Genomic DNA, 23920 nt, shown 5'->3' with positions numbered 1-23920 from the left:
AAAAATTCTACCTTTAGGAAAGAAGTGCTTCCATGCATTTGTGATTCTAAGGGTCAGTGGCTTACAGGAGTACAAATGTCTTTGGGAGACCTCCTCTGTTAAATATGAAATAACGAGCTACGCGAGAATAAAAGCTAGTTTAAATAGTACGAAGTAGCAGAATCCATGACTGTTTTGGCCATAAGGTTTGAGGTGGTCATACAGAAATAGGCATAATAGAGACTTTTGAAGTTCTCTTAAACACAGTTGCACGCGCAATTTGACGGATGTTGAGCGTGAAGAGTAACTATAGTGCTACGTCTGTAACATCCATTAATGCAACCATGGTGAGGCTGGTTCCAGACCGTGTGAGAGTGGATCTCGGAACCTTTCTGTTGGGGATCTTTTGCTGGAGGGACCGGAAAGGAGGTGGATCCTTTCACGATGTGGGGAGGCCGCAAGCTGAGCTCCTTTGGGAATCGGTTTTTAGGAGTGCTTAGATCTAGGTGTTGGAGCACACAGGCTGAGGGTGCTCGCTTAACCAGTTCGGCAGGTGAGTGTCGCTTAACTACGTCAGCACCGTTAAGGTCCCTCACGCAGCCCACCGTGCGGGCATCTGTTCTGCGCAGGCGCGGGAGAGGGCTGCGGGCTGTCTCTGAGCTCCGCACTGGGTCAGCGCGAGATTACCTTCGGTCCGGTCCCTCGCTGTACGTTTAACTCCCGGCCTGGGCTCTCGCTCTCCCCTTCCCGGAGACTGGGAAAAATAACTGAGGACTAGTTGTCCTGGCCGAGGAGCGAGCAGCTTCTCGGCCGCCGCCATGCATCCAGCGACCTGTGTCTCTTTTTGGTTGAGCCCTTGCTTGCGGAGCCGGCGACCACTCTGTGCCTGCCGGACTCTCAAGGTCATGTGCTTTCTAACTTTGCCTCAGTGAGAAAAGACACCAGCTTCTGTCTCATAGTTCTTGATAGCGTTATATTTGTGTTTTGTTTGCACATATCTTGCCTTTTTTCGGAAAGAATTTAAGGAAGCCATACTAATTTTTTTTGGTTAATTCAACAAACCCTATTGGCAAATAAGAGCAAGAAAATAACGCACTGAACCTGATGCTTGTAGACGACAGTTTGATTATTTAACTCCCAATATTAACCCGAAAGTTAAGTTTACCCTTTATATGAAACTCATTTAACAAATACTGTGTGCCAGATACTGGGAGTTTGTTTGTTTTTAAGATTTATTTATTTTTAGAGAGTGAGAGCCAGCCTGTAAGGCAGGGGTGCAGAAGGAGAGAGAATCTCAAGCGGACTCCCGGCTGAGGCCTTTGGGAGGCCGGGCTTGATCCCAGGACCTGGAGATTATGACCTGAGTCTAAACCAAGAGCTGGACACCCAACCAACTGAGCCACCCAGGTGCTCCAGGCACTGGGAATTTTTAAATGAATGACATCTCAGAGGTCTCTTTAAAAAATGTTAGAACTGAAATTAGGATATAATGGTTCAAACGGGAAACTTATAAGCCTATGAATAGAGTTGATAAGTTGGTGCTCTAATACAATGAAAAATAGTGCAGCCAATAAAAATGATGACTTCGATCAATGTGTGCCTGGAAAAATGATTCGGATATAGCGTTAAGAAAGTAAGTTACAGGGGCGCCTGGGTGGCTCAGTCGTTAAGCGTCTGCCTTCGGCTCGGGGCGTGATCCCGGCGTTCTGGGATCGAGCCCTGCATCAGGCTCCTCCACTGGGAGCCTGCTTCTTCCTCTCCCCCTCCCCTGCCTGTGTTCCCTCTCTCGCTGGCTGTCTCTGTGTCAAATAAATAAATAAAATCTTTAAAAAAAAAAAAAAAAGAAAGTTACAAATCAGTATGTATTATGATCTTAGATATATAAATGGAGCTGTGTAGAGAGAATAGAGATAAATCGAAATTTTAGCAGTGATTGTATGTGGTGGAGGTGGTGATCCATCATTTTATCATTACATATTTTTGGAATTTATTTTTTCAGTAAACATGTCTTTTATAATCAGAAATTTAGAAGAAAATGCAATATAAATATTTTCAGATTTTGGGACTGAGTATAGAAGGAGCATCTAATACATATTTGGGATCAGGGAAGGTTTTTGAACAAGTTATTTAGGAAGCTGTCTTGAGGGAGTTGGGCAGTTTTGGAAGTCGTTGGAGTGGCCAAAGGACTAACGTGAGTATCTGTGAGATTTCTGGGGAAGTGCAAAGTGTTCCTTGAAGAGGAGGGCTGGAGGTGAGGGCGGAGACTGGCAAGGGATGAGACAGACTTTTTAGGCCATGACAAGTCTATGAAAGGCTATGTATACCTCCTGAGATTGACTTTACCTTGAGGACAGTGGGAAGTTACCGAAGGAGCAATATAATCACTCTTGTATTTAAGAATGAACACTTGGCAGCTGTGTAGAAAGGGGATGGTGGCAGGCAAGACTAGGCTCAGGGAGGCCTTAAGAGGAATCCAGACAATATATGATGTTTGCTGGAACTAAGGTGTTGGCAGGGTAGAGGTTTTGTTCACTGTCAGCATGGTGCATTATAGGCTCTGGATAAATGATGTTTTGAATGAATTAAAGGAAGTTTTCCTCCATTTCTTTAAAATCTCAAATACCAAAATGATCACACATTCAAAGTAGAGTAGGAATCGGTAGCATTCTATTTACTAATACAGACTCAATTAGTTAATGTTAGTTGTGTGGTGGTTTTTAAAGCTCTTGAGAATTCTGACAATACTGATAACTGAGAGGCTAATTTTACAGAAATAAGGGAGGAGAAGGGGAGGTAGGAGTCATCACTGAGTACAGAGCAGGGACTGTGTTAAACTCTCCGATGTGCAGTTTCACAATAATAACATGTATTTTTATCTGTGTATCACAGTTTACATAATTCTCTAATAACATTTCATTTATCTGCTTAAAGTCACAAAGAAGATAGTAGGTCTTAAAGGTAGTATAGATAGAAATGGTGGAAAAGAGAGAAACATGAGCAAAGGCCTAAAAGCACAAACTTGTGTGTGTGTGTGTGTGTGTGTGTGTGTGTGTGTGTGTGTGAATGGTGAAATGGCCTTGGGCCAGACTGTGAAGATCCTACTAAAAAACAGAATTTAAAAAACATAGGAAGCTCAAGGGAAAAATATTCAGAGACTATGAAAAGACAAGCCATGAAATATAAATGACCATTTGTCCTAGTCCATTTGAATACTATAACAAAATACCACAGACTGGGTGGTTTATTTATTTATTTATTTTTTATAATGATTTTTTATTATGTTAGTCACCATACAGTACATCCCCGGTTTTCGATGTAAGGCTCGATGATTCATTACAGACTGGGTGGTTTATAAACAACAGAAATTTATTTCTCACAGTTCTAGAGACTGGGAAGTCCAAGATTCGGTGTCTGATAAAAGCCCATTTCCTGGTTCATAGATGGAGCCTTCTTGCTGTGTCCTCACATGGTAGAAGAGGCAAACTTGCTCTCTGGCGTCTTTTATAAAGGCACTAAACCAGTCATGAGGGCTCTACCCTCATTACCTTATCACCTCCCAAAGGCCCCACCTTCTAATATCATCACTGTAGGGGTTAGGATTTCAACGAATAAATTTGGGGAGGACACAAACATTCAGATCATAGCACCCTCAAGTTAAGAAAGGACACTTAACCTTATTTATGATAAATTGAGATAACATTGGGATACCATGTTCACCTATTGGATTATCAAAGATAAAAAATTTGATAATACATTGCATAAGTGACTATCAGTGATTTATTGGTGTGGGGAGGCCAGCACTAGAAACTGGTTTTACCCATGGGGTTGGGAACTGGTCCAACATCTGTGAGTGGCAATCACAAATTTATAAATGCACATGCCATTTAACATAGTAATTCTTGGGATTTCACCTACAAGGACTCTCTAAAATATGCGAAATTACCTATGGAATTTAATCTTACGTTTTTGGAATAGCACAAACTTGTGAACAACCTAAATAAATGTCCATTAATAGGAGACTGCTTAAATAAACTATGAGATAGCCATATAATGAATTACTATGCAGCTCTAAAAAAAAAAAAAGGAAGGAAGTTCTTTATGCTTGGTTATACAGAACTCTCCAAGATAGCTTGATAGGTAGAAAAAGCAAGGTAGAAGGGGTACTTTGTAGTGTAACCTTTTGTGTTTTTTAATTTAAAAAAATTAAATAATTTTTAAATTTTGAAATAATTTAAGACTTAAGAGAAGTTGCAAAAATAATACAGAGAATTTCCATGAGCCCTTCATCCTATTCTTCAGCAATAATATCTTACCTAACCCTAATACATTATAAAAGCCAGAAAATTGACATTATTATGATACTATTACTAAACCACAGAACTTATTTGCATTTTACCACCTTTACATGCACTTAGAGTGTGCGTGTGCGTGTGTGTGTGTGTGTGTGTGTGTGTGTTACCACATACATAGATTTGTGTAATAACTACTACAATCAGGATATGGAACTATTCATAATCACAAAGAAATTTCCTGGTACTACTCCTTTGTAGTCAGACCCTACCCTGACCTTAACTCTTGGAAATCATTGATCTGTTCTCCATTTCTATAATTTTACTATTGCATGAGTATTATATAAATGGAATTGTACAGTATGTATCTTTCAAAATTGTCCCCCCCAGCATAAAATACCCTTGAAATCTATCCAAGTTCTTGTATCAGTAGTCATCCCTTTTGATTTCTGATTAGTATTTCACAGTTTGTTTAACCATTCACCTATTATAGGATATTTTGGTGTTTCCGGTTTTTGGCTATTACGAATAAAGCTACTGTTGACATTTATGTACAGGTTTTTGTGTGGACGTAAGTTTTCACTTCTCCGGGATAAGTGTCCAAGGATGCAATTGTTGTTTTGAATGATGTGTGTGTTTAACTTTAATAGAAACTGCTAACTGCTTCCCATAGTGTCTGTATCACTTTCATTTTCGCTAGTAATGTACAGGAGAGCTAGTTGCTTTCGTATCCCAGTGCACCGTTGGTTATACCAGGTGTGGTTAAATTTTAGCCAGCTTGATAGGCATGCGCTGGCTTTCATTTGCATTCCTCTAATAGTTATTGATATTTCACATCTCTTCATGTGCTTATTTGCATCTGTATATCCTCTTCGATGGATTGTCTGTTCTACCCAGACCCATTGTATAATTGGGTTGCTTGGTTTGTTGTTGGTGGTTTTATGGGAGTTCGGTTTTACTGTTGAGCTTAAAGAATATCCTCATATATTCTAGATATAAGTCCTTTGTGGGGTATGTGTTTTGCAGATATTTCCTCCCCGTCTGTGATTCATCTTTTCTTTTTCTTAACAGGGTCTTTTTCAGGGCAAAAGTTTTCAATTTTAAGTCCAATTTAATCAATGTTTTCTATTTTGGATTGTGCTTTTGGTGTCAGGTGTAAGAAGAACTCTGTGCCTAACACTAAGTCGTGAAGATCTGTGATAGTTTCTTCCAAAAGTGTTGTGGTTTTGCATTTAGATCAGTGATTTATTGTAAGTTCATTTTTGTATAAGATGTGATTTAGGTTTAAGTGTTCTTTTTTGGTCTATGGTATCCAATTGTTTCAACATCATTTATTGAAAAGACTGTTTTTCCTCCATTGAACTGCTTTTCACCAGTGTCAAAAAAATCAGTTGGGTGAACTTTATAATGTCCCTAGTAATTTTCTTTGCTCTAAGGTCTACTTTGTCTAAATGTTTATTGAACAATTGAATGTTGTGCAGCAGAGTAACTAGCTCATAAAGCAGATCTCTATGTTAAGTTTGAACATATAGACTGGATGAGGGATTATTTTAGGATGGTATGTATATATACACACACATATACATACAGGTTTTTCTTTTGTGGAGGGATTTGAGCCTATGTATAAATCCATTCATGTAGCTAACGTGACAGAATTTGAACTAGTTTTGACAAGTAATCTCAGAATTAATATTATCCTAGTTGAAAAGGTCACATAGTTTTATTTTGAATATCATTTTTTTATAATTATGCAGCATAATATTGGTACAGAAACTAATGGTATGAAAAACTTTTACATATATGTTACTTATTTTTGCCAATTTCAGAAATTTCTGATTAGAGTTAGGTGGCAGAATGCAAGACCTTTATTTTATATTTTAGAATAAAATCCAAAAGTAAGGGGAAAACCCTTTTGTTTATCAATTATAATATGAGATTGTCATGTAAAATAGTTACTTGAATTACATGCATATCAGGGATTTACACTGTGTAAAGCTTTCTCTAGACATTTAATTTTTATTTTCAGAGGCGCCTGGCTAGCTCAGTTGGTTAGAGCATGTGACTTTTGATTTTGGGGTCATGAATTTGAACCCTGTGTTGGGCATAGAGATTACTTAATAATTTTGTTTTCAATTTATTCAGAGAATCAGGTCAGTTGGACTCCACAAACTAAACCATGGGTTTTCAGTGAATACAGAATCATGTGGTTCAAATCCTGTAGAATGACTTTTGCCTGCTTGAATAGAATGAAAATTTACAGGTAAGTTTATTTGTTACCGTGGCAAATATTTACATAATTATGTACAATAATAGTTTAGTATGGATTATATTTAATAAACACTGCTAGTATGAAGTAGTTTATGTGGTTTGATTAAGGTATCTTTTATTTATCTAAATGTCTTTATTCTTCCCACGACTTTTACATTTGAAAAGTTTCAAACCTATAGAAAAGTTGTAATGCAGTGTACATCTCGTGCATACCCTTCATCTATATTCAAAGGTAGCTTTTATTTTTAATGTAAGACTTTATTACCCGGAGAAATACTTTTTACTTCCTCACTTGTGACAAGACACAACTAATGCAGTGCTTAAAATCATATGATTTGGGTACAACATAAATATGATTAGGTAGATAACTATACAATTCTAGGTGGTAAGATTGAATCAAAGTAACGTCTTTCTGTATTTGTATTTTATGAACCAATTTCTAACCTTGTGAAAAATATTGCGTAGAGTTAAGGTATGAACTCTGTTTTCCAAGTGCACGCTCTACTTCTTGTAAATAAGCTAGCTCCTTTAAAACTTGATGTGTGTGACATTGTTGGTAGTCAGCTGGGCAACCACGTATGGCTACCTGTTGTATGTTAGTCATTGATTATTGAGCGTTTGCCTGAAGCACAGAAAAAGATGGTAATATTCATGAGATAATAGTAAAGAAGAATGATATTTAACTCTTAAAAGGATAATAAGTCATCAATGTAGAATGTACTATCTGTAGCTAAGAAAAACACAGTAAAAATTTGAATGGTATTACCTATTCTAGTGTAACAACCTTATTCTTTTTTTACCCAAGAACTTGTGGAGGATTTTCCTATCATGTACTTTAACATGGAATTTGGTATAGTGTCTGATCTGTTTGGTCCCTGTTTGATCCCATTTGATTTAAAAAAAATTAGGTGAATTATATACTTTTCTGGGCCTTCTTTATTAGGTTATTCATTGACATATGTTTCCTGAGTACTAACTGTGTTCCAGGACCTGTGCTAGTCACTAGGAATAAAATGGTAAATGAGACAGTCCATACCTTGCCCTCATAGTGTTTAGTGGGGAGACATGATCAAATTGTCACATAGCTCCATGAAGAAATACAAAGTTAAATGGGAGTTAAAATAGGGGACTATAACCCAGTCTTTAGAGTCAGGGAAGACTTCTTAGATGGCATTCCATTTAAACTAAGATCTGAAGAATGAAAAGGAATTAATTAGGTACGCAGAGGAGGGAAGGGAATGTGAGAAGAATGGTCCAGGTGGAGGGAACAACCTATACAAAGTATCTGAGAAAGGAGCAAGTGGGGTCAGTGCAAGGAAATGAAAGAAGGCCCAGGAGGCCAGAATGGGGAGGTTGAGGAGAGTAGTAGAAAGTGCATTTGGGGAGGGAAGAAATTGGGGACCAAATAATTCAGAGCATTGTATGTCATGCTAAGGATTTTGGGTTTTTTTCTGAATATCACTGGGAAACCATGGAAGTATTTTAAGTGGGAAAATAGCATGATCATATTTATATTTTGGAAAACCCTGGATGCATTATAGGGAACAGATTGAAGGGAAATGTGGTAGGAAGCGGGCAGACTAATTAGAAGGCTAGGGCAATAAATAGTTAAAGCAAGAGATGATGGTAGCTTAGATTAGGATGATAGTAGCAGAAATGAAGAGAAGATGGGGGCACTTGGGTTCAAATCCTGGCTCTACCATTTATTTAATCTCTCTAAGCCTCACTTTTCTTACCCATGTAATAGGGAAAATGATAGAACCTACCTTACAGAGTTGCCAGAATAATTAAATAAGATGACATATGACATATATGGAGTTCTTAAATAGTACCTGCATTTAGTGATAATAATGGTTACTATTACTATTTCTACTTCTACTACTATTCCTATTATTTTGTTATCATCATTACTGTTAGATGTGACCTTGAAGGCTAAGTTTTGTAACATTCCATTTCTGTTGTAATTTACTTTGAAACCAAATTAACTTTGCTAATGGAACTCTGTTCCATCTGTGAATATAAGTTAGAATATCTTTTTTTTATGATTTTTATTTTGTTGTATTAGTCACCATACAGTACATCCCCAGTTTTTGATGTAGTGTTCCCTGATTTATTATTTGCATACAACACCCAGTGCACCACGCAATACGTGCCCTATAAGTTAGAATATCTTAATTATAATAAAATTATAAGTTAGAATGTCTTTCTACATAAATAGATCCTATGTTATATTTTTTAAAAATATCTGTTTTTGCCTCTTAGGTACCCTTGGAGAAGACTGTACAGTACTTCTCAAACCACTGTAGACAACAGTGAGATAAAAACATTCCTGGCCCTGGCTCACAGGTGGTGGGATGAACAAGGAGTATATGCACCTCTTCATTCTATGAATGACCTGAGGGTACCATTTATTAGGTAACATTTATTAGGTAACATTCCAGAAACTCTAAGTCTTTTAAAATGCAACTCTTTTCAATAATTTATCTCCTTTTGAGTTTATTTTTCTCTTGGTTTATACCTAAGTTCAAAATGCTGCATTTTAAGTTTGCTTTAGAAATTAGAGAGATTCTGGGGCAGCTGGCTGGCTCAGTCAGTAGAGCATGTGACTCTTAATCTCAGGGTCATGAGTTCAAGCCCCATATTGGGTGTGAAGCCTCCTTAAGATAAAAATTAAAAAAAAAAAAAAAAGAAATTAGATCCTTTTCAATGTCCATTGTTTGAGCCATTAATTTTTAAATAACGTTACCCCAAATCTATGCTGCTTTTATTAATTAACTTGAAGCATTTTTGGACAATTTCAGGGTAATTAGAATTCAATCCTTATGAAAAGGAACTAGGATCCTATGACATCAAGGTCATTTTATACTGACTTTCACCTTTAGGCAGTCTTGATAAAGGGGTACCTGGCTGGTTGAGTCACTAGAGCACGCAACTCTTAATCTCAGGGTCGTAAATTCAAGCTCCACGTTGGGCGTGGAACCTGCTTAAAAAAAAAGATATCCTAAGGTATCCTTATTATATATAACATTCATTTTATTTTATATACATATATATGTATATGTAATATATATACATATATATGTATATGTAATATATATACATATATATGTATATATATATTAAGATTTTATTTATTTGAGAGAGAGAGAGTGAGAGAGAGCATGAGCAGGGGGAGAGGGAAAGGGAGAAGCAGACTCCCTGATGCAGGGCTCAATTGCAGGACCCCTGGGATCATGACCTGAGCCGAAGGCAGTTGCTTAACTGACTGAGCCACCAAGTGCCCCAATATAACATTTATCTTAATATGAGTATAACTAAAATTCATATACAGTCCAACTTGAAAGTTTAGTTTACAGTACTGTTATATATATATATATAGGTGTATATGTGTGTGCTTATGTTTGTGTATGTGGTAAAGTATTACTGTGATTATCTTAGAATGAGGTTAACTTGATTTGGATGCCTATTTACATTATCATGAAAACACCACTAACTTAGAAGATCAAAAGAGAATCAATTTAGAAGGGAATCTAGGCAAAATCTGAAAATACAGATCTCCAGTATGCTGTTTCTAAGCCCTATAAAATAACCTATTTGTTGCTGACATGAAATGGGTCTAGCAAGTACTGACAATGTAGCTAATAGATGCTTCAGCTGACATGATCTCTCAAACAAATAAAATTAGGTGAATCTAAACTAGATTGTTTTTAAAGTTTTTCTTTAGATTATACTAAAGTAATAGTTAACTCATAATTATTACTAGTTTATTTCAAGAGCTTTACTTTAAACCTCCTTCCTGCTTTTGATTATTAAAAAGTCTTTTAATACTGAAAATAAAAGGTCTGTTTACCCCCAAATATCAACAATCCATTTAAAATGAGAGCTTAATATATCCTTGAAAATTGTACACATTTAAGATTTTATTGACAAAATTAATAATTTGTTTTTGTATGTTTTGGACTTTTAAAAAAGAGACAATCTTTTAAAAACAGTTGCTCATCACCAGTCAGGAAAACCTTTGTCTGGGATGAAGATTCTTGATGTTGGCTGTGGTGGTGGATTATTAAGTGAAGTAAGTGGTTTACAACTTTCCCGCCATTTTTAACTGGGAAAAAATTTGAGAAAAAGTAGGCTTATGATTCATATCCTTTTAACAAATAGTATTGTTTATTTAAAAAAAAAGAAATGCATAATGTTCTTAATATTTTTACCATCATAAAACTAATATACGCTTTTTGCTTTCTTAAAAAATATATAAAAATTTCAGAAAATTATAGAGAGGATTTTTTTTTTTTTTTGGTGTTTTTTGTTTGTTGTTTGTTTTTGCACAAAATTGGGCACTGGTCTTCCAAATACTGAAAATTTCGTTGTCTTTTCTAAGAGATTGGGCAATTTCCACTGGTTTAAATGCAACGATAAGCCATTCTTTTGCACTTGCTTCAATATCAAAACCTAGCAGAGTACTACTTCCTGCTCGTGATGCTCTCCCCTTCTTGGGTGCTTTGGGGTACTTGGAAGAATACTCATTCAGCCTGTGTAAAAAATATTTGCCTCAACTTATAGTGTATTTATGCCCTGCAGCTCTATGTTGCAGTCTTCTATCAACACAATAACTTTCATGCACTTTAAATATATTAATACTCTATTATGTGTGTGTAAATGTACCTATAAATTATAGAACTCCTCTCCTCCACTATTCTCAAATAGTTCTTCATAAGTTTTTTGTTGTTGTGATTATTATTCACTCTTAAGCTTTTTATTATGGGAATTGTCAAATGTGTACAAATTAGAGAAAATGGTATAATTAACTTCCGTGTACCCATAAACGATCTCCAATAATTATCCTCTCATGATTAATTTTGTTTCCTTTTTGATAAGCTCTTTATTACTAACAGGTATTCTATTTTCTTCTTGAGGATAACAGTTTTTTTATCCTATTAGCCTCTAGGGCGGCTTGGAGCTTCAGTTATTGGAATCGATCCTGTGGATGAGAACATTAAGATAGCACAGCACCATAAATCATTTGATCCAGTCCTAGATAAGAGGATAGAGTACAGAGCATGTTCCCTGGAAGAGATTGTGGAAGAGACGGCAGAAACATGTGATGCTGTTGTAGCTTCTGAAGTTGTAGAGCATGTGATTGATCTAGAAACATTTATACAGTGCTGCTGTCAAGTGTTAAAAGTAAGACTTACCCAGTTTACTTGTTTGTTTTTTCTTTTGAGTGTGTGTATGTACCCATAGTAATAAGTGTTTCATAATACTTGAAACCAGGAAGCTAGGATTAGGGGATAGCATCTCTGCTGGGGATTATTTCTGCTTCTCAGCTTGCACTCAATACTGGGGTTTTCCAGATATGTATCTTGATATACAAGAATTCTGAAAAGTATTGGTGCTGAACATAATTACAAACAATAAATTTAAAGTGGTTTTTTCCCATTGAGATAGTCTGGATTAAATACCTAATAGATATCGAATGACAATTACTAAGAAATTGACTAGGATTGATACTTAAAAAAACAATAAAAACCATTATTAATTTGTATAAATTGACTTAGATAGCATTTCTTAAGTAACCCTGTATATGATATATATAACAGTTTTCAGCTTATAAAGGAATACTTCATATATATGATCTCATTGATTTTCCCTACAACCAGATGAGGAAGGTAAGCAGGTACTGTTGTGACCAACTTGGACCAAAGATCAGAATTTGAGGGGCGCCTGGGTGGCACAGCGGTTAAGCGTCTGCCTTCGGCTCAGGGCGTGATCCCGGCGTTCTGGGATCGAGCCCCACGTCAGGCTCGTCCACTATGAGCCTGCTTCTTCCTCTCCCATTCCCCCTGCTTGTGTTCCCTCTCTCGCTGGCTGTCTCTATCTCTGTCGAATAAATAAATAAAATCTTTAAAAAAAAAAAAAAAAGGTCAGAATTTGAGAGATGTCAAAGGTCACTTGGCCTTTTGTTTTTTGGTGTTTTCTGTTTTTTGGTTTTTTTTTTTTGCTTTGTTTTAAGATTTATTTATTTATTTTAGAGGGGGTGGGTAGAGGGAGAGGGAGAGAAAATCTTAAGCAGACTCCTCGCTGAGCAGGGAGCCCCACATGGGGCTTGATTTCACAAGCCTGAGATCACGACCTGAGCTGAAACCAAGAGTTGGACTCTTAACTGACTGCGCCATGCAGGCACCCCTTTTTTGTTTTTTTTTTTAATTGAGGTATAGTTGATACACAATATTTTATGAGTTTCAGGTGTATAACATAGTAATTTGACAATTACAGAATTATGAAATGCTCACCACAATAAGTGTACATCCCATCTGTCACCATAAAAAGTTATTACAATATTACTGACTACATTCCCTGTGCTGTATTTTTCATCTTCATGATTTACTTGTTGCATAACTGGAAATTTATACCTTTTAATCCCCTTTACCTATTTTGCCCATCTCCTACCCTCCTCTCTAATAGCAATCCCAGTTTGTTCTCTGTATTTATGAGTATGTTTCTAGTTTTTGTTTGTTCATTTGTTTTATTTTTTAGATTTCATGTGGAAGTGAAAGCATATGGTATGTGTCTTTTTCTGTCTGACTTATTTCACTTAACATAATACCCTCTAGGTCCATCCATCTTGTTGCAAATGTCAAGATCTCATTCTTTTTTTTTATAGCTAATAATCCATTGTGTGTGTGTGTGTGTGTGTGTGTGTGTGTATAGCATGTCTTCTTTGTTCATGTATCGATGGACACCTAGGTTACTTGCGTGTCTTGGCTATTGTAGATAATGCTGCAGTAAACATAGAGGTGCATATATCTTTTTTTTTTACACCACCCCTCAGCGAGGTCCATATATCTTTTCAAATTAATGTTTGTTTTCTTCAGGTAGATACCCAGAAGTGGAATTACTGCATTCTGTGGTATTTCTATTTTAATTTTTTGGGGAACCTCCGTACTGTTTTCCATAGTGGCTGCACCAATTAACATTCTCACTAACAGTGCACAAGGGTTCCTTTTCCTGCACATCCTCACCAACACTTGTTATTTCTTTGTCTTTTTGATACTAGCCATTCTGACAGGTGTGAGGTGGTACCTCATTATGGTTTTGATTTGCATTTCTCTGATGATCAGTGATGTTGAGCACTTTTTCACGTGTCTGGTGGTTATCTGTATGTCTTCTTTGGACAATGTCTATCCGGATCCTCTGTCCATTTTTTAATCAGATTGGGGTTTTTTTGGTGTTGAGTTGTAGGAGTTCCGTATGTATTTTGCAGATTAACTCCTTATCAATTACATCATTTGCAAATATTTTTTCCTATTTAGTATGTTGCCTTTTTGTTTTGTTGATGGTTTCCTTTGCTATACAAAACGTTTTTGGTTTGATGTAGTCATAGTTGTTTATTTTTGCATTCATTTCTCTTATCTGAGGAAACAGATCCAGAGAACTACTGCTAAGGCTGATGCCCAAGGGATTGATGCCTATGTTTTCTTTTAGGATTTTTATAGTTTCAGGTCTTAGATTTAGGTCTTTAATCCATTTTGAGTATTTTTATATATGGTGTAAGAAAGTGGTCCAGTTTCATTCTTTTACATGTAGCTGTCTAGTTTTCCCATTTTCCATCGTATATTCTTGCCTCCTTTGTCATAGATTAATTGACCATATAAGTGTGGGTTTATTTTTGGGCTCTCCATTCTGTTCTATTGATCTGTTTTTGTGCAAGTACCATACTGTTTTAATTACTGTAGTTTGTAGTATAATTTGAAATCTTGGATTGTGATACTTCCAACTTGATTCTTTCTCACGATTTGGGGTCTTTTGGGGTTTCATACAAATTTTAGAAGTATTTCTTGTAGTTCTGTAACGAATACTATTGCAATTTGGTAGAGATTGCATTGACTCTGTAGGTTGCTTTGGGTAGTGTAGACATTTTAACAATATTCTTCCCATCCATAAGCATGGTTTATCTTGTTTTCAGAGTTTAGATCTTCCACCTCCTTGGTTAGTTTTATTCCTAGGTATTTAATTCTTCTTGTTGATGTGATTGTAAATGCCATTACTTTCTTAATTTCTCTTTCTGCTAGTTCATTATTAATGTATAGAAATGCAACAGATTTCTGGATATTAATTTTTTATTCTGCACCTTTATTGAATTTATTTTGTTCCTGATCTTAGAGGAAAAGCTTTTAGCTTTTCACCATTGAGTATGATGTTAGTTGTGGGTTTTTCATATATGGTCTTTATTCTGTTGAGGTATGTTCCCTCTATACCCACTGTTGAGAGTTTTTATCATGAACAAATGTTGAATTTTGTCAAATGCTTTTCCTGCATCTATTGAGATGGTCATATGATTTTCGTCCTTCGTTTCGTTAATGTCTTGTATCTCATTTGTTCATTTGCAGGTACTGAACTATTCTTGCATCCCTGAAATAAATGCCACTTGATCCTGGTGAATGATCCTTTTAATGTATTATTGAATTTAGTTATTGGGATATTGGTCTGTAATTTTCTTTTCTTGCAGTGTTTTTGTCTGGTTTTGGTATCTAGGTAATGCTGCCCTTTTTCAAGGAATTTGGAAGCATTTAGTCCTCTTTTACTTTTAGAATATTTGAAAACGATAGGTTTTAACTTTTTAAATATTTGGTAGAATTCACCTGTGAAGCCATCTGATCTGGGACTTTTGTTTGTTGAGAGTTTTTTGATTACTAGTTACTAGTAACTAGTAATTGATTCAGTTGTTAATAGTAGTTGGTAACATTCAGATTTTCTATTTTTTCCTGATTCAATCTTAGAAGATTGTGTGCTTCTAGGTATTTATCCATTTCTACTAGGTTGTATAATTTTTTGGCATTTAATTTTTCATAGTGGTCTCTTGTAATCCTTTGTATTTCTGTGGTGCTGGTTATAACTTTTCCTCTTTCATTTATTTGGGCCTTCTTTTTTTTTTTTTTCTTGATGAGTCTGGGTAGAGGTTTACCAATTTTGTTTGTCTTTTCAAAGAACCAGCTGTAAGTTTCATTGATCTTTTCTATTGTTTTTTAGTCTCTGTTCAATTTATTTCTGGTCTGATCTTTATTATTTTCTTCCTTCTATTAACTTTGGGCTTTGTTTACTCTTTGTGTTTCCTTTAGGTATACAGTTAGGTTGTCTTATTGGAAATTGTTCTTGTTTCTTTGAGGTAAGCCATTGTTACAAACTTCCCTCTTAGAACTAGCTTTTGCTGCATCTCAAAGATTTTGAACCATTGTGTTTCCATTTTCATATGTCTCCAGGTATTTTTTAATTTGCTCTGACTTCTTCATTGACCCATTGGTTGTTCAGTTGCATGTTTTTTAGCCTCTACATGTTTGTATTTTTTTCAGTTTTTTTTCTTGTGATTGATTTTTAGTTTCATTCTGTTGTAGTCAGAAAAGATGTTTGCTGTGATTTCAATATTCTTAAATTTATTGATTCTTGGGGCACCAGGGTGGCTTAATCAAGTGTCTACTTTTGGCCAAGGTCATGATCTCAGGGTGCTGGGATCAAGCCCCTTGTGGGGTTCCCCACTCAGTAGGGAGTCTACTTCTCCCTCACCCACTACCCCTTCTCCTCCCCTGCTTTTTTTTTTTTTTTTTAAGATTTTATTTATTTGTTTGACAGAGATAGAGACAGCCAGCGAGAGAGGGAACACAAGCAGGGGGAGTGGGAGAGGAAGAAGCAGGCTCACAGTGGAGGAACCTGATGTGGGGCTCGATCCCACAATGCCGGGATCACGCCCTGAGCCGAAGGCAGACGCTTAACGACTGCGCCACCCAGGCGCCCCTCCTCCCCTGCTTTTGCGCTCATGCTCTCTCCCTCTCAGATAAATAAATAGAATCTTAGAAAAAAATTATTGATTCTTGTTTTGTGGCCTAAGGAGGTCCATCCTGGAGAATGTTCCATGTGCACTTGAAAAGAATGTGTATTCTGCTGTTTTTATATAAATGTTCTTTATCTCCCTGTTAAGTATATCTGGTCTAATGTGTCAGTCAAAGCAACTGTTTCCTTATTGATTTCCTGTCTGGATGATCTATCTATTGATGTAAGTGGGATGGGTGTTAAAGTCTCCTACTATTATTGTATTACTGGCAATTTCTCCGTTAATATTTGCTTTATGTGTTTAGGTGCTTTCATGTTTGTTGCATGTAAATTTACAATTGTTATATTTTCTTGTTGGATTGATTCCTTTATCATTATTAATATCCTTCTTTGTCTCTTATTATAGTCTGTTCTGAAGTCTGTTTTGTCCGATGTATTTAAAGCTTTTTTTTTCTTTGCTTCCATTTGCATGGACTAGCTTTTTCCACCCCTTCACTTTCAGCCTGTATGAATCTTTAGGTCTGAAGCCAGTCTCTTACAGGCAACATAAAGATGGGTTTTTTTGTTTTTTGTTTTTTGTTTTTTTTGTTATCCATTGAGTCACTCCATGTCTTTTGACTGGAACATTTAGTCCATTTACATTTGAAGTAATTACTAATAGGTATGGCATCTTGTTGCTTGTTTTCTGGTTGTCTTTGTAGTTCTCTGTTCTTTTCTTCTTCTCTGGCTCTCTTTCCTTGTGATTGATGACTTTCTTTAGTGTTAGGTTTGGATTTCTTTCTCTTTATTTTTTGTGTGTCTATTATAGGGTTTTGGTTTGTGGTTACCATGAGGTTCACATATAATATCCTACTTGTATAGCAGTCTGTTTTAAGTTGATGGTCATTTAAGTTCAAACACATTGTAAAAGCACTATATTTTTACTACCCCCTCTATGTTTTTATCTATTTGACACCATATTTTACATATTTTTATTTTGTGTATCTCTTAACTAATTTTTGTGGATATAATTGATTTTACTACTTTTGTCTTTTAACTTTCATACTAGCTTTTATAAATGATTGACATACTACCTTTACTATATGTTTGCTTTTACCAGTGAAATTTTTTCTTTTATACTCTTCTTACTTTTAATTATGGCCTTTTCTGCTTAGACGTCCCCTTAACATTTCTTGTAGGGCTAGTTTAGTGATGATGAACTTCTTTTAACTTTTGTTTTTCTGGGAAACTCTTTATCAGTGCTTCAGTTCTGAATGTTAACCTTTCCAGGTAGAGTATTCTTGGTTGTAGGTTTTTTCTTTTCAGCTCTTTGAATATATCATGCTACTTCTATCTGGCCTGCAAAGTTTCTGCTGAAAAATTAGTTGATAGCCTTATGCCGTTTCCCTTGCATGTAACTACTTGCTTTGCTTTTGATACTTTTAAGATTCTGTATCCTTAATTTTTGACTTTTTATTATGTATCTTGGTGTGTATTTCCAGGGATTTATCTTGTTTGGGGCTGTCTGTGCCTTCTGAACCTGGATGTTTGTTTTCTTCCTCAGATTAGAGATGTTTTCAGCTATAATTTTTTCCAATAAGTTTTCTACCCTTCTCTCCTTCCTCTCCTTCTGAGATCTAATGCAAATGCTATTATGCTTGAGGTTGTCCCAGAGGTCCCTTAACCTAGCCTCAGTTTTTTCTCTTTTCCTTTCTTCCTTTCTTCCTTTCTTCCTTTCTTCCTTTCTTCCTTCCTTCCTTCCTTCCTTCCTTTCTTCCTTCCTTCCTTCCTTCCTTCCTTCCTTCCTTCCTTCCTTCCTTCCTTCCTTCCGTTCCTGCTTTTGTGCTTTCTACTACCACCCTGTCTTCCAGATTGCTGACCTATTCTTCTGCATCTTCTAATCTGCTGTTGATTCCCTCTTGTGTAGTTTTCATTTCAGTTATTGTATTCTTCATCTCTAATTGGTTCTTTTTTCTATTTTCCATCTCTTTTTTGATTAGAACTCTCACTGAGTTCATCCACTCTTCTCAAATCTGGTGAGCATCTTTATTACCATTACTTGAGCTCTTTATCAGGTAGATTGCTTATCTCCATTTAGTGTAAGTTTTTTTTTTTTTTTTCTGAAGTTTTGGGGGCTCATCTTCCCAGTGCAGGTCCCTGGGACCAGGGGTGCCCAAGGTGGGGCTTGATCCCCTGGCTTCTCAGGGTGGACCTCTGCACCTGTGATATCCTTCCCAATTATAGGTTACTGTGCCAGTAACCTGTCACATCTCAGCCCCTCCTACCTTTTTCCATGTGGCTTTTTCTTTATGTCTTTAGCTGTGGAAGAGCTGTTCTGCCAGTCTTCATTCAGCCAACAGTTATATGTAGTTGTTGCCTTGGCGTCCATGGGAGGAGGTGAGCTCCAACTCCACCATCTTCCCCCAAGAATCTGGAGGTCACTTGGTCTTTATGTCAGAGTTGACTAGGCACTTAAGTGGGGCTTAAGGTCATATCTTTGGATTCCAAGTCTGGTTCTTCCCATTATATTATTATGCTTACATAATTTGCCACAGACTTAGTCCTCTAAAAGTGGTTCCAAATTTTTTTTCAATAAATCCCCCAAAAGTAGTGTTGTTGTTGTTGTTGTTGTTATTATTATTATTATTATTATTATTACTATATTGACTGTTGTTAATGCAGAGGTAACACCCTAAAGTCAAGAGCTGAAGGAATGAAATGCTTAGTCCTTACGTAAGTGGAGCTTTTTAGAAATACTTTTTCTTTTTACATAAGTTTAGTTTTAGAGAAGATTACAAAGATAGGACAGAATGTTCCCATCTATCCTTCCCCTAGTTTCTCCTATTGTTAATATTTCACATAATAAGGATAGGAACTAGGGTGAGGCAAGTGAGGCATGTAGTGCACAAAACTGAAGGAGACATTTGGGCGTAGGTGCCAACGCTGCATTTGCACACTCCAGAGAGTGAGTGCTTCCTTCAGTTTTGTTCCTTAGGCACCTCACTTAACCTCACCATAGTCCTAGCCCTGTATGTAATCCATTGGACATTTCTCAAAAGTGAGAAATTAATGTTGACATTATACTATTAACTACACTACAGACCCTGTTAAATTTCATTAGTGTTTCCACTAATGCCATTTTTCTGTTCAGGATCCATCCCTGGATTCTACGTTGCATTTAGTTGCCATGTCTCCTTCAGTCTGTAACAGTTTCTTGGTATCCTCTCAAGTGAGTTTTATTAGGCTTATCTTCTATTTTCCAAGCAAAACTCCCTAATTACTGCTTTTGGTGTTGTGTGTCAGAATGTATGAATGGAGGTTCTTTCACACATATTAGGAATGCTGGGATTATGGAATTTAAAACTAATTTTTGCATTAATGGAAAGCCTATTGAGGAAAGGACCATTGCTCACCACTGTTTCCTTTAGAGTAAGATTTTATAGGACGTAGATTAGGTATTTGTAAGTGATTTTTTTCCCCTAGCTCTATTGAGATGTAATTGACATGTAAGTGATTCTTAATAAGATATTTTAGAATACTAGAGTTTTAGAAAAGTTATAGTATGTCACGAAATAATATCTTGTATTTCAGTTTTTAATTTAAGGGCATATTGCAGTATTTCTTTTTGGGTTTGGGGTGGTATTGGAGATATATTCTCTCTCTCCCTACACACATACACACACACAGGTAATTATTAGAAGGAATCTGGCATTTTATCCCCATTAGGCTGATGAGAATATCTAGAAGAGGGAGGAGACATTAATCTTTGGCGTTTGTGGGAGTAAATATAGGAAACACCATAAATACAGCCACTAAAAAATGGCAGACTAGGAGCGCCCAGGTGGGTCAGTTGGTTGAGTGTCCGACTCTTGGTTTCGGCTTGGGTCATGATCTCAGGGTCATGAGATCAAGCCCCATGACTGGGTCCTCACTAAGTGGGGAGTCTGCTGGAAAATTCTCTCCCTCTCTCTTCCCCTTTACTCTTCCCCTCACTTGTGCTAGCATTCTTGCATGTGTGCTCTCAAATAAATAAATCTTAAAAAAAGAAATGGCAGACTAAATAGTCCCATAAATGGTTTGTATTCATCTACGTGCTTATCTTGATCTCTTCATATTCTTTATACTAATGAAATCAAAACAAAATAAAAAACATTCAAACCTCAGCCATTAATGTTTTTGTCAGAGAACACTTACTGGCATTACTCACCTACATAAGATGTGGCGCTGGAGGCTGCACGAAACGAGTTAGACAGACTCTGCACCCAAAGAGAAAGCAGTATTGACACATGTCAGACTGTAAATGTGGACATGTAACAAGGAAGAGTAGCTGGATCTCATTTCTATATTTTTATTATTAAAGTATTTGATATGTTCAAAAGCAAGTATGTAACATGTCACAGTAGTATGATTTTAAGAGTTTTGAGCACCGTTGCATAAACCCAGTGAGTACATCTGTAGTAGACTGCCTTTAATAATGAATTTCCCAAAAGAAAAAACTATTTTGGTAAATTATACTTTATTTATATTCTTATATCTTAATTGCACTTAAATTATTTGGAAGGAAGGAGGAGGGTGGGGGAAGCCAAGCCTTTACCTAACTGATACTCCTGACATCTAAAATGGTACTTCTGTGTCGCATATTTTTTTTAGCCTGGTGGTTCTTTATTCATTACTACAATCAACAAAACACAGCTGTCTTATGCCTTGGGAATTGTCTTTTCAGAGCAAATTGCAGGTATTGTACCGAAAGGTACTCATACATGGGAGAAATTTGTTTCACCCGAAAAGCTAGAGAGCATTCTGGAGTCAAGTAAGTATTAAGAATGTTTCCAGTTTTCACGGCCTTACTGAACTTGTAATGTACCTGTAATTATTAATCACACAACCTGCGCTTAACTAAATGGGCCCTTATTCTCTGGATGTTGGTTTCAACTAGATCATAAACTCTTGAAGTTAGAAGTAGGTATTAGATACCACTTCTTTCTCACCTGTGGCACCTAACCTAGGGCCAAGCAAATCACAGATGATCAGTGAATACTTTTTGGCTGCTTAGTCCTCATTTGTTAAAGGATGAGGTGCAAATGTCTATTACTTACACATCCTCAGTTCCTGTTGAGGCCCTACGTGTATCAGCTTATCTCACTATTTTTCTGATTCCTCCATATTCAGGTACACTTTGAACTTCCTGTCACTTTTTATGTATTTTATGCTACTTATAGCATGCCTTGTGTTATGGTTCTTTTGGTGTTTTTAAGCCCCTTTCTGGCCTGTCATCTCCGTGGAGGCAAGTCTCCTTTTTGTATTCCCTTTTTGTAATCCCTGCAGTGCCTAGCTGTGCTTTTACACACTGTGAGATCTTGAGTCGTATGGTGAATTCCTGTCAAGTAATAACATTTCGTTGGTGTTTGGTGTTCCTGCTGACTGCTTAACTCATGTATGTCTCAGTCTTCCTGTTCACATAACAGTGTACCAGTAAACTTGATTTGGAATATTGGAATAGTATCAATCCAAGGCAATGGAGGAAGTTCTAAAGATTTCTGCAAGTAATATTGCTGAAAACAGAGTAGGAAAAAGTATTGTAAGATGCTTTATAGGAACAATCACTTATTGACAGATATTTTCTGATAAAAGCTTACATTTATTAAGTACTTACCAAATTCCGAGCATTGTGCTACTTTATTTGCATATCTCATCTAATTCTAAGAACTCTAGGACTATATGTTCTGTACGTTTGAGAATATTGGGATTCAGAAAGGTTAAGTGATTTGGCATTGGTCACCACCTAATAGGTGCCAGGCTGGGATTTGAACCTAAGCAATCTGCTTTAGAGTTCCTGTTCTGTGCTATAGTAAAGAATGATTTGGACTTGGTTACACAGTATTTTTTCCCATCGAGTCAGGAATCCTTTTTTAATATAGAGTAGCATTAGAGTCTTGGCATTTGGAAAGTAATTACTTTTAAATCTACTCTTTTTGATTGTTTTTTTCAGACGGTCTGTCAGTTCAAACTGTGGCAGGAATGCTCTACAACCCCTTATCAGGTTACTGGCATTGGAGTGAAAATACCAGCCTCAACTATGCCGCTCATGCTGTGAAATCCACGGGACAGGAACACCCAGTGCCTGCTGAGTTTGTTTTCAAGGGAGAAACAGAAGAGCTCAGAGATAAAGACTCCACCAACCCAGGTGTGCAGGAAGAGCTGAAGAAATGAATTGTTTCTAAGGACTGTATAATATGGCTTGGAAGTCTGATGTTTACATATGTAAAAAATATACACTTTGTCTTTTGTGAGTGGATCAAGAAGAAAAGAAAGTCAACAAAAGGGGCTAAAACGTTGGATAAAAGTTTTTGTTGTTTCATCTAGTAGCCACTTTCAAGGGATTATTCTGTGGATAAAAAGTTTTGGCAAGGTATTGTGTAATCTAGGCATTTAAATTCCTCAGCCTTTGTTTTATAAATAGGGTCTGCATATTTGACTTCACTTTACAGATTATATATATTCCTCCAGCATGTATGCACATACGTATATGCCGAAATGTGTTTTAATTTAAAGGAATCTGCATTATCTATGTTCTTTATTGGGTTTTAGCTAAAGGCAGTTATGCTTCTAACTTATGAAAACCAAATATAGTTTTATGCCACTTATATTTGGGAAGACAAAATGTATTTTTTCCTTTAAATTTTAGTTTGTTGGAAAGCAAATGGATTGTTAAATATATGTCACATTTGGATTCAAACATTAAAATCAAGAAGTTCGGATAATGTTGGACATACTTCTATACAGTTCCATAAATGTTTTATTGTGACTTTTTTTTTTTTTTTTTTTTTTTTTTAGGTAGAAAGGACTTTTTAAAACTCAATTAAAAATTCAGTATGGAAATTTTCTTCTTTGGCTAACATTTTTATAATTGAGGGGACTGACTTAAAATGTATTTTTATGCTTCTTGAAGTATGTGAGTCTCTGGCTTTTTCTGAAAGTCCAGATGCTCTATATAAAGACATTCACAGAGGCCACTGACCCAGTGTGACAAACATGGATTGAATGCGTTGTGACCCAGGTGGAGGGTCGGCTTTTTACTTCCTATCATTTTTCACTTTTATACTCATGTTTCCTGTATTCCTTTGTCAGTGTCTATTAGAATTAGCTCCTCAGGCCAACAGTTCCCAGCCACCTTAGCTTATCATGTGCTCATTCTCAGCAGCATTTCAGGGGAGGAACCTGAAATTTAAAGAATTAAAACAGGAATTTTAACTTCAGTTGTTATTGTGTAATTAGGGTACTAAAATTTAGGAGCTTCCATTGGCCTCCATTTAAAAAGTTAGATTCTTAGTCCAAATTCTAGTAGTTTTATTACCAACACAAAGCTTCCTCATTCTATCTGTTAGAAAAAAAAAGTGTCGGTATGAAAGAGTAATCTAAGAACAATGTAATGGAATTGATTAAAAACAAGTGTCCCCCAAACAAGTGTATTTATCTTAGAGAGAAAAACACTAACTTTCAGTTGTTAAAAATATATTCGTTAAGTGCTGAAAATTCAGGGTGATTCAGTAATAGCTACTTCTGTTTCACTTGACTTCCAA

General features: G+C 36.2%; 1 protein-coding gene across 4 annotated transcripts in view; it reads left to right on the top strand.

The window, feature by feature from the left end:
* Positions 1-265: 265 nt before the first annotated feature.
* Positions 266-23920, top strand: part of COQ3 (coenzyme Q3, methyltransferase) — a 30357-nt gene continuing 6702 nt past the window's right edge. The window contains exons 1-8 of one of the 4 annotated variants that reach the window (XM_087865336.1): positions 266-532; positions 6411-6528; positions 8799-8951; positions 10509-10608; positions 11478-11720; positions 19492-19569; positions 20991-21150; positions 22330-22524. In XM_087865336.1, the coding sequence (XP_087721462.1) occupies positions 424-532; positions 6411-6528; positions 8799-8951; positions 10509-10608; positions 11478-11720; positions 19492-19569; positions 20991-21150; positions 22330-22524 (1156 nt within the window). In that variant the 5' untranslated portion in view covers positions 266-423. Of the gene's footprint in view, positions 533-573; positions 882-6410; positions 6529-8798; positions 8952-10508; positions 10609-11477; positions 11721-19491; positions 19570-20990; positions 21151-22329; positions 23165-23920 lie in introns of those variants that run through there. The other 3 variants (XM_087865337.1, XM_045807019.2, XM_045807020.2) reach the window with 3 other exon arrangements.

The sequence above is a fragment of the Ursus americanus genome, chromosome 11 (genome assembly GCF_024610735.1).
Source record: "Ursus americanus isolate L20-20 chromosome 11, mUrsAme1.1.p, whole genome shotgun sequence".
Classification (NCBI taxonomy): domain Eukaryota; kingdom Metazoa; phylum Chordata; class Mammalia; order Carnivora; family Ursidae; genus Ursus; species Ursus americanus.
Note: the sequence above shows the minus strand (reverse complement) of the source record. Positions and strands in the feature narration are given on the sequence as shown.